At 41.9% G+C, this 11,593-nt stretch overlaps 1 protein-coding gene across 1 annotated transcript; it reads left to right on the top strand.

Annotated features, from left to right (window-relative positions):
- Nucleotides 1-4,769: 4,769 nt before the first annotated feature.
- Nucleotides 4,770-11,431, top strand: zdhhc15b (zDHHC palmitoyltransferase 15b). Its single transcript, XM_019869745.1, has 11 exons — nucleotides 4,770-4,930; nucleotides 5,287-5,313; nucleotides 5,396-5,490; nucleotides 5,574-5,694; nucleotides 5,925-5,994; nucleotides 6,854-6,886; nucleotides 6,966-7,086; nucleotides 7,162-7,294; nucleotides 7,373-7,499; nucleotides 7,571-7,686; nucleotides 9,709-11,431. The coding sequence occupies exons 1-11, from the start codon at nucleotides 4,813-4,815 to the stop codon at nucleotides 9,750-9,752; spliced, it is 1,005 nt and encodes a 334-aa protein (XP_019725304.1). The 5' UTR covers nucleotides 4,770-4,812; the 3' UTR covers nucleotides 9,753-11,431.
- The last annotated feature ends 162 nt before the right edge of the window (nucleotides 11,432-11,593 follow it).

Genomic DNA, 11,593 nt, shown 5'->3' with positions numbered 1-11,593 from the left:
TAGGTTGCAGGGCCCACAACACATGGTGGTGAAAGGATTGGTTTTGGGTCCTGTGACCTAGAGAGAGAAGGGTGAATTTGTGAGAGAGCATCTAGCTTGATGTTGCGGGAACCAGGGCGGTAAGAAAGGGTGAAGTTGAATCTCCTGCGAAACAGAGACCAGTGGACTTGACGGGGATTGACGTCTCGAGCTGACTGGAGATATGAGAGGTTTTTTTTGGTCGGTCTAAATGAGAAAGGAGAGCTCAGAGCCCTCCAAGCAGTGCCTCCATTCTTCAAATTCAGGGGCAACTGCCAGCAACTCACGATTTCCCACATTATAATTTCTTTCCGCACGGCTGAGACGACAAGAGAAAAAAAGCACAGAAGTGTAATTTCTGGGTTTCGGGATCCCGTGGGGACAAGACAGCTCCTACCCTGGTGGCCGAAGCATGGGGTCCATCTGAAAGGGGACTTAGTGGCGGCGAGACGAGTTAAGAGAACAGCCACTTTATTGTAGTCACGGATGTAACGGCGGCATAAATTGGCAAAGCCCAGCAACTGTAGGAGCTCTTTGCAAATGGATTGGCCAGTCAATGACTGCCTTTATCGTTACTGGGTCAGGTTCAAGTTGGCCCTTGGCAATTGTGTAACCCAAAAAACACCAACAGAGGGGACATGAAACTCACATTTTTCTGGTTTTACATACATTCTGTTCTCCAGGAGCCTTTGGAGAACCATCTTCACGTACTGACGATGCTACTCGAGAGAACGGGAGAAGATCAGAATGTCATCCAAGTACATGAAAATTAAGTGAATGAGCATGTCATGAAAGATTTTGTTCATAACGTTCTGGAAGAGTGCCGATCAGCTGCAGGTGTGTGATCACCCTCTGGAAAATGACCACGCCCACCCTGATTATTAAAAGCAACTGAAAAAAAAAAAAAGAAACAGAGGGCCACAGGAAGTGGACTCGCCAAAATTAAGTAGCAAACTTGAAAAAAATCACACAGAAGGAAAAGATCCTCTGACCAGCCATCATATTCAAGGTCTTTCTGCATCATTGTATAACAATTACTGCACTACCGTCAGTTTAAATGGTGGTGAAATTATATGCATCATCTGCACAACTGTCATTGTTTTGTATTAATTAACTCACTACTGGTCACTTTATTTTTGCTTGATGACTTTCCGCATGGCGGCCCGGTGGTTCAGTGGTTAGTGCGTTGACCTCACAGTGCGGAGGTTCAATTCCAGCTCCGGCCTTCCTGTGTAGAGTTTGCATGTTCTCCCCGGGCCTGCATGGGTTTTCTCCGGGTACTCCAGTTTGCTCCCACATTCCAAAAACATGCATGGCAGGCTGACTGAACACTCTAAATCAGGGGTCCCCAACCTTTTTTGCCCCACGGACCGGTTTATGTCAGACAATATTTTCAGGGACCGGCATTTAAGGTGTGGCGGAAATAATACAACAAAATAATATGGTATGAGCTGCATGGAAATTGTGGTGTTTTCGAAATATAATAATAAACACAAGGAGCGTCTAATCTGGCCGCAACACTCCGATCGCTATGGTAATGTTTAATGCCTTCAAAATACGATACAACGCAAATTCAAAGTGCATGACAATGACGACTCACCACAGCCCCGAGCTTGATTTTCTGCAACCAGACGGTCCCATCTCGGGGTAATAGGAGACAATGACACCTCAAGTGTGTCCAGTCTACTTCGTAATTTTGTTTTAGTCGCCATTGCTGCAGAAAAGCCCCGCCTCACACAGGTAGCATGTCGGAAATAGCAACAGTGCTACTGTGGCGATCTCAGAATATTCAGCCATAACTTTAATCCAGTTGTCTCGAACGTACTTTTAAGGCCGCTGTCATTTGATCTCCAGCAGTTTTTTTACTCATTTTGCGAGCTCTGGTGTTTTGTTTTTAAGCGGAATCGGTCACCGTCCTGTTACCAAATGCCCGGCGGGCCGGTACCGGTCCGCGGACCGGCGGTTGGGGACCCCTGCTCTAAATTGTCCCGAGGGGTGAGTGTGAGCGCGGGTGGTTGTTCGTCTGTGTGTGCCCTGCGACTGACTGGCAACCAGTTCAGGGTGTCCCCCGCCCACTGCCCGAAGACGGCTGGGATAGGTCCACCACCCCCCGCGACCCATGTGGGTATAAAGCGGATCGGAAAATGGATGGATGGATGGACTTTCCGCATTGTTTGCACAGCTGTCACTCGTTGGTACTCCAGGCCCAACGGGACAGTTACATTACGTAAAGCCTCTCTCTACAAATGTGTCACTTTTTTTTTTTTTTGTCAGAGTTGCTTGCTACTGCAATACCAGTCTAGCTCATACAACCGGAGACAAATTCCTTGTTTGTTTTTTACATATTTGGACAGTAAAGATTATTTTGATTCTGACTGAAGCCCTTCTGTATGCATCTGGGTCACAGTTCCAAGGCTTGTAATTCAAATCTCGGCTTGGGCCCTCCTGTGTGGTTTGCACGTTGGTCTTCATGCAGCCACATTCGAAAAACATCTTCATTGTTAATATGGATGGATGGATGGATTGCACCATGGATGGATGGCACCACTGCTGTAGGCTCCATCCTGGTTTGCGAATGAAGATTCTGCCTTTTTTCTTCTAAGGAAGGACATACTGTATTCCAGTATTTTCCATTCACTTCATCCCACTCACGGGGCGAAAAGCAAAATTAACCGTTAAAAATATATCTGCCCTCGTGGTATCTGTCAGAATTACCCACATGGCCACAGAGGTAGAACAAGTGCAAGACGTGAGAGTCTCAGGGGTCAAATGTTGCGCCCATACGCTCAGTGCTACTTCATCCTCAAGGCATGAAAGTTAGCTGTAGCTCAAGTCCAAACACTTGAGGTGCTGCCATTGTGTCTCTTTTGCCAGTAATGAGCCCGCATGGTGGTATGAGGTAAACCACAGTTCTTTTTTTTGTTTTGCTCTTTCCACACAGACATGCATGAACTCTGCCCAAACAGGCTCTCCTTTAGCCCTTAACTGTCTGTTTATGTAGACACCCACCAAGGTGGCATGGAATGCACCTCCATCACGCTCCACTCACACACCTCTGAGTGAAGGAATCTGCCTCAACCTGCTGCTATGATGTTTTATTTTAACTCCGGGGCATATGTTTTGATTAAAAGGCCGTGACTGTTTTGCTCGACACAATGGCTTTGACCTGGAGGGGGTTTTGTTGACGTGTTGACGGATGGATGCCTCGATTGTGTGGATGAACCAGAGAGGAGCTGTCACCACCCGGCAGCCGACATTGTCGCTTGAAGTGAGAGCAAGGCAGTCGGCCAGAATAGGGTGGAGGATGTTGTTACTTCAACAGCAAGTGACAGATGATATGTTGAAAGTGGCAAAATGTCACAGTCGGCCCAGGAGTTTGGTGCCGGGGCGCAGTTCACCTCACACCCCTCTCAATCCCAGAAGTCTCTTTCATTACAGAATGGGGGTTGAGGTTGGGAGTGGCGGGGGTGGGGGGGTGTTTAGACTCTGTACAACAGGAGAGCAGGTGGAACTAGAAAGTGTCAAATACATCGGAGGAAGTGTTTATGATGAAAAGATGGAGTATTATAGGAGATTGGTGCAACCACATCAGACTATCATTCCACAAATCTTCAGAAAAAGGGAAAAGGAAATATTCTAAATTGCCTTGCAAAAATGTAGAGAAATTATGAAATTATAATCCTCACACATATTTACTCAATAATATTTTCACATGATTTAAGGTAATACCTAATTTACCTACAAGTAAATATAATTTTACTGCATACCTTGATGTCGAATTTTATTTAACCCCAATTTCCGTCCATCCATTTTTTAAAAATTGTGCTTTTCTTTATTAGTGTCTAAAGTGATGTGGAAGTTATCCCAAGTGATTTTGAATGAAAGACCGTGGACTGGTGTCCAGCCAATTGTTGGGCACATACAGAGTAACATACATTCCCACCTTCAGACAATCTTCAATTAGACTAACATGTATATTTTGAGAATTTGGGGAGAGGCATGTAACATGGGAATCACATGTAAACTACATACTGGAAAGGCCAGGGCCAAGATTCAAACCGTGAACCTCAGAACTGTGAGGCGAATTTGATAACCACTCGTACAACCCTGCCAACCCTAAATTAAGTTACTGTTTCACTATGTTTGCAAAGTTGCAGAATGAACTAACCAACTCGAACACGGCTTTAGTTTAAAAACAGTCTCTTAGCGTCCTCTATTGGTGACTTTCAAAACGTGGTGGTAAGCTGACCTTTCTCTGGCATATAGTGTGTGTGTGGGGGGGGGGCACTGAGTTGTTTATTGTAAATGATCACGCCAATTGATAACTGGTAGAATATATCCCCTTGTCAAGTGGTTATTTAGGTATGTGGCTGAGTGACTGCATGTTAGACTATTGTACCTGTACAAAACACGCTTGTAGCGCAGGCTTACTGAATATTTGTGGATTTCGAGTTAAATTTGTTGGTGTCATAATCTATTGGCGATATGAGTAAGTGTTACAGTAAAAACGACTACGCTGGTAAAACCTGGTAATATTTTTATAATTAACCTTGATATAATTTTATATCATATTCAGACCTGTGTTACTCTATAAATTCGAAAAATATATACAGCGTAACAGTAGCATGCATGTTTTCTTTTTCCAGGTCGCTCACAAGACGAGAACCTCTTTTTGGTATTTTTTTAAAATCGGCGACAAAGTGTGCTGAATTGATCTCTGTTCACGCTGCTGCAGACGCCCAGTCAGGCAGGAAGCTGAATCGAGCACAGAGGAGAGCCGCGTTTCGATTGAGTATGGCGCTCTCCAGAGGTTTGAGATGCTGTCAAAGGGTTTTCTCGTGGATACCTGTGCTTATTATAGCCTCCGTGATGCTGTGGTCGTATTACGCTTACGTCTTTCAGCTATGTCTCTGTGAGTATCGGAAACGTGGTCGTTTTACTTATCATTTCCCCCATCCCAAACCGTAGACATGTACCGCAGTTTGCCGCACAGCTCAATTGACAGATTCAAATACCAGAGCAGGAACTAGCAAACTATGCGGAAGTGTTTTGGGTTTTAGCTTTTTAATAATCAATATAAAGCGTAAAGGTCATTTTGGTTTCACCGAGATGCCAGTCTATTAATGGAGTGCCTATTGTTAGGCTTATTGCTTTATCTTGTCATTCCGGCCAGTGTTGCTAGCCAGTCAATGGCCCTTTTGTGTACGAACTGGGCGCATGTTTAAATGTGCTAATTTCGCTAAGTATACTTTACTCTTGTTTCTGCAGTCACCCTGTCAAACACATTGGAAAAGGGTGAGTCCTTGATCGAGGTTCTAAAATGTAGAAAACAATGTTCAGGATATGAATGTGAACATCTTGTTGTTTGTCTCTGCAGTGGCTTATTTACTTGTATTCCATGTTTCCTTTGGGATGTTTTCCTGGACCTACTGGAAGTCCATCTTCACCCCTGCTGCATCCCCATGCAAGAAGGTATCCTCAAAATCACATGTAACTGTAGATCTCCAAATGTACTATTTCAACTTCATACTAATTTGATGTGTTTGTTTTTCTAGTTTCAGCTCTCTTACTCAGACAAGCAAAGGTACGAGATGGAGGAGAGGCCGGATGCACAGAAACAAATCCTGGTTGAGATTGCCAGGAAGCTACCCATCTACACTCGAGCTCAGTCTGGAGGTAAACTTTCACTTATACTTTAATGAGATGCTATACCTCACAGGCAGGTGGATTAGCGACAACAGTCAGTCTTCGGGAATGCTGGAGGTGTTCCAAAAACAAATGGTATTAGCAACGCAATGCAAAGTGCAGACTTTCATTAGTGCTGATGGCTGAGCAGGTAGTTAAGCGAATGGCACGCTCAGCTCAAATGTCCTGCACTGAACTGGCCTTCCTCTTCCTGTGTCTAGGTATCAGGTTCTGCGACCGCTGCCAGGTGCTGAAGCCTGACCGCTGTCACCACTGCTCGGTCTGTGAAATGTAAGTCACGCTTTGCTCCCCAATAAGTGCCAATCTAGAGTGTGCCTTGAGAGATGATCAGGAGTGCTGTGGGAAACTATGTCATACGAATTAATTTGTCCAGAAAGGTTTATTTATTTTTTTAATGTATTTACTTTAACAAATATTGTAGATAGTAGACAGTACAATAAACCTGTGTACCCACTTGTTGCCATTCATGAAACGGAATACAAGTATATCACCTTAATGTTCAAATAAACAGGCCCAGATTACACTGTCAGTTTGTAAGTAAAATGAGAGGAGATCATGCTTTTCAGTATTTTTGTTTATACAATACAGTACATCGTAATTTATATAGCGCTTTCACAACAGCTGCAGCTGTAACAAAGCGTTTAGTGGTGTGCCCTGAGATTTTTCTCACATAAATAGGTGCCATGGCTCAATAAAGCTTGGGAAACACTGGTCTACGATGCATAATGCAGATTGGGGTGAATTCCCATTTGGGAGTACGTCAAACCAAATTCCTCTTCTTCCATTTTGTGCATGGGACCTTAAGACTATTGAGCGTTCTGTTTGGATGACATGCTGCATTCAAACAATTTCATGTTAATTAGGGAAATTACTGTCTTTTATTTATTTATTTTTTTAAAAACTTTCCAGGCGACTGAATACATTTTGAGTGGGTTACATTTGGGAGTATAAAAATACATCCATTTTCACCATCATACAAGCTGTTGCGTAAGTGTTAAAAGTGTATTGTTATTTTAGTGGACGCTTTTTTTTTTTTTAAACACATGATGATTGACTGGGGGTTTTGTCTATTTAACCAAAATAAGTGCCTGAAGAATTTTAAATGATTTAGAACATTTTTTTATTTTAGGTGTGTTTTGAAAATGGACCACCACTGTCCTTGGTAAGCTTTTTTTCTTATCCATTCCCTTTATTCAACATTTTAGTGTCTTCTTGACATTCTAATCTTGATTTTCCTTTAGGGTGAACAACTGTGTTGGCTTTTCAAACTACAAGTTTTTCCTGCTTTTCCTCTACTATTCAATGCTGTACTGCATATACATCGCAGCCACAGTCTTTCAGTATTTCATTAAATTCTGGGTGGTAAGTGTTCTTCTAAGGTGTAACGAGCAGGATGTTTGACACCACCATTTATTCTCCTGTAACATTCTCTCCCAGGGGGATTTGCCAAATGGGCCGGCAAAGTTCCATGTCCTTTTTCTCATGTTTGTGGCACTCATGTTTTTTGTCAGTCTCATGTTCCTCTTCAGTTACCACTGTTGGTTGGTGGCGAAAAACAGATCCACTTTAGGTATGTCACAAAATTAATTAAAAAATTGGCAAGCATGTGTGTGGCATACGTATTTTGACTCCATTTCACCTTTCTCAGAGGCCTTTTCAGCTCCAGTTTTTGTCAACGGGCCAGACAAACATGGTTTCAATGTTGGAATACGCAAAAATCTGCAGCAAGTATTCGGAAAAGACAGAAGACTCTGGTTCATCCCTGTTTTCACAAGGTTAATTTGATCTTGACATTATGGCGTGATGGCCTGTTGTAATTTGTCTTTTTGTGCCATTTTCTTTTCAGTCAAGGTAATGGACACTACTTTCCTGTAAAGAATCGAAGTGAGTGTCAGAACCCCTTACTGGCAAACAAGGAGATGTGGGAGGAGTCAGATGACGCGTCTGAAGAAGGAAGTTGGGGTGAGTGTCTTGAATATTGGGGGCTTTCTTAACTCATTCAATCCCACCCATTTTTACTGGAGCAAACTCCTCAATCCCACCTGTTTCAATGCCACAAAAAAAAGTTAATGACATATAAATACGTCATGGGTAGCGAGCTGTAACGGGTTTTCAAGACGTATTTATAGATCATGGGAATTGAATGAGTTCAATTCTAGCAGCAGATGTTCATTGTCAACAAAATACCTCTTATAATTTGAAGAAGTCATTTAGTTTCCAGTCCTAATGGCAAAAGAAAATGAAGAACAAAAAGTTTGTCTTAAATTTGTTTCGTCAAAATTTTATTTTCCTTAAGAATTGCCAAAAAGCCTTGGCCAATCATTTCATATTTACCTGTAGATGTAATAGCAAAGCTTGTGGTAAAAATATATGGAAGGGAAGTACGTACCGCGCCAGTTCTATCCAACTAAACGGAAGCAAGCCCTGCTTTTCAACATATTACCATTTTTTTCATCTTTGTCTTCTTTGACTGACACTGCATCTTTTTTTGGCTTGGAAGCAAGTGATACGGTACAACATATGTGATGAGTCTCAGAATATGATAAAGGCTCACGCAGTTCACTTTGCAATGACTGATTTATATTAAATCACCCATAATCAGGTGAATGGCCATTGGCCATTTATTTATTTGGCAATGGTCGGGCATCTTAAATGTGATTTTAAGTGACCATAAAAAGGCTTTCAAGTTTGAAAGCTGGCTACCATAACACTGAAGATATCGTCTGGACTCTACTTCAAGGGAGAATACCTTGCTTGCTTCTATTTTAGTACTGTACAATTGAAGGATTTAAAGTTAATCTGATTCAAAAGACATTCCAAAGTCATCAAAATACTACAAAAAAAAGGTCTAATGTTGTTTTTGTACTCATTCTTTTTCAGAGCTGTATGCAAATCCTCGTAGATCATTACATACATAATGAATTGTATAGCTGTTTAACATTGGATAAACATTTGAAGTCATTTTCAATTGTTTGGCTTTTGTGTTGAGTTTTCACATCGAACCAACAAAATCCAGCTTCTCATAATGTGTATCCCCATTTTAAGATGGAAAAATAAAATTAACAAAAAATGCTGTCGACACGTGTAGAGAATTGCTGAACCTAAATCTCAATTGAATGTGGTCTGGAATGCATCACATGACCACATCTTTGCTGATGGACCCACGTTATCAGCAGATCCTCTTGTCTCGTCAAAGCAAACAACACACCACATTGTTTTGTCCGTGACCTCTGAACTGACCAATGCCATTTACATGGGGCACCACTGAGTTAAAGTTAGAGCGTTATGTGGTTGAGTTCGTAAACAGTTCACATTAACCAAAGTCTCAAACAGACACCAGATAGCCGAAAAAGTAGTTCTAATTTAACATCAGCCCATTGAAATGAAATATGTTGCTGGTATCTTAAGGATGATTTGCTTCTGATTTAACCTCCCATCGCCTGTTAAGATTGTCTGTCCACTGGTAAAACTGGAAAACCAGGGTTCCTGTACAGTACTTCCTCATTTCACAATGTGTTTTCCTCAACGTGACACTTCAAAACAATTTGACCTTTCAATAAACCTCTGTCAACACATCTCACAACAGAGAGCAGCCGGAGACATCTAAAATGAATGGAGACAGCTGCTGTTTCCAAACATGACCTCATTGTACACTCAGTGGCGATGTTATTTCCTCCGGAGCATTATGATCATTCTCTGGTGTCATCAAGGTTTCCAAACCACTCCGCCTTCCCTTCCAACATTAGAATGAATACAGACAATGTCCAAATGACTATAGAGGCCACGGTCATGTGACGTTTCAGTGGCATTGCAATGTAATGGCTTCTGAGTGGGAACCTGACTGAAATACTGTATCTTTGGACATGATGTGCAGTACTTTACCCAATACTGCCCTCTGGTGGCCGTCGGCTCCATCACTTCAACAATTTGTAAACTCTTCAAAATGGAATGGTCATTTATATTTTCTCCCCCCTCCAATTTCAGTTGAGGATCAAGACCCTTCTGTTACCATAGAGATGGAGGACTAGACAATGGACACTGGTGCAGAGCTTAAAGAGGAGGAGGAGGAGGAGGAGGGAACGTGCACTCTCAATGTGGATGTTCGTCAACAACTCTGACATGGACCATACTGCATTTGGATGTTTTTTTCCTCTTTAAAAGACAACGTGAAGAAGCGGATGGACATTCGGGTGCATCCTGTTGCCGCACAACTATTAACTAAAATTCCCTGTGATCATTTGAAGGTGTGGCGTTAGCAAAAGCGTTGCTCCAGTCTGTTCCGTTTGCACCATTCAATGTTACCCCATGCTCACTTATGCTTCTGGAGGTGGATTCCCTCTGTAGAAGTTCAGTTTTGTAGCACATTTAACACACACCGCATTTAACCTCCATCTTACGCATACTGTATTTATGTTGTGGGAATCCATTTTACAAATGAATGTATCCAGCGGCCCTCTACTAACTACAAGATGGCATACAATAATTCAGGAACAAATCTCCATGACATGATTTGCTAGTTTTTAATCATGACCTTGCATGTTGGTTAAGGTTGGTCAGAAAATAGAGAAACCGGACTAAAAATTATCCCCCAAGTGTCATAAATACATATAATAATCATATTACTGTATTTTGTCGCATAAAAAATCCTATCCTCACGCTAGTGGCGTCTGTATGAGCAGATACCTGGCTCTGATGTGAGTTCATTAACAAAGGCACACCTCAGGGCGGTACAGTTGTTTGGCACGTCTGCCTCACAGTTCGCAGGTTCTATTAGCGTTGGCATTCATGGAGTTTGTTTTCCACGTGCATACATGGGTTGTCTTCAGGTACTCAAGACTACTAACCACATTCTAAAAGCATAGATGTTAGCTTCGTGCGTTGAATGTGAATGGTTGTCAAACAGTCCCGGGTGTACATCTCGTCTCGCCTTTCGTCCAAAGTCAGCTGGTCACCCTTGCAGCAAGTGCAAATTTGAGTAGCTGTATCTTGGGTAGTGTGCTCCAGTGTTTCGGCTTCAGTGATGATCAGTGACTCAAGTAAGCTGCACTAATTTGAAAAGAATAAATGTGCAGCTAAAAAGTGCTTATAGTGAGGCAGTTCCACATTCTATTCCCATTGTTACAATGAAGGAACAATTCCTCAACCCCGATCAGACAGTCATCATCTGGTCTAGTGCCACCCTCCCACAAGCATTTGTACAAATAGCTTCCTCTCAAAGTAGTCACCTTGCACGCTGTTTTGTTGTGTGCTTGTTTGGAAAGAAAAAGAAAAGCATGACAGGCACAAAAAAGGTCAGAATTGAAGTTGCATTCCAGCAATGAAGAGATGTGTCTTGTCCATGAGATTTAAAATCCTTAATTGGCAAAAGTGTTTTATTATAAGAGGGCACAAAGGTTCTTAAGTAGGTGATCCAAAAGTGGATGGAGAGCAGGTCTCCCAATATGTGATTTGTATTGTTTTGTATCCATGTTCCTGAGGATTTTTACATATATTATGTGAATGTTTTGAGACAAAACACAACTTCTGATGACAGTTTATTGACAATGACCCAAAGCCTAAATGCAACTAGATGTGTTTTTACTTCATTTTCACTTCACCATCACATGACTTCATTACAGGATAATTCTACTTGTTGTACCAATCAAGTAACACTCATATCTGACAATACTCCCCTGTCATTGATAATTTTCCATCTATGTTGTTTATGTTTACAATGTATGTGCATGTAAAAACCTTCAGAAAATGGGGATGTTTATTTATTGCTAAAATTAACGAGCGAGACATAGCTGCTGCGGGCAGTGTCTGCATATTTTGCTCCATTGTGTGACACATTAAATATATGTTATAAATATATATGCCAGTGACACAT

This window comes from Hippocampus comes, unplaced genomic scaffold (genome assembly GCF_001891065.2).
Source record: "Hippocampus comes isolate QL1 unplaced genomic scaffold, H_comes_QL1_v1.1 scaffold9, whole genome shotgun sequence".
Lineage (NCBI taxonomy): Eukaryota > Metazoa > Chordata > Actinopteri > Syngnathiformes > Syngnathidae > Hippocampus > Hippocampus comes.
Note: the sequence above shows the minus strand (reverse complement) of the source record. Positions and strands in the feature narration are given on the sequence as shown.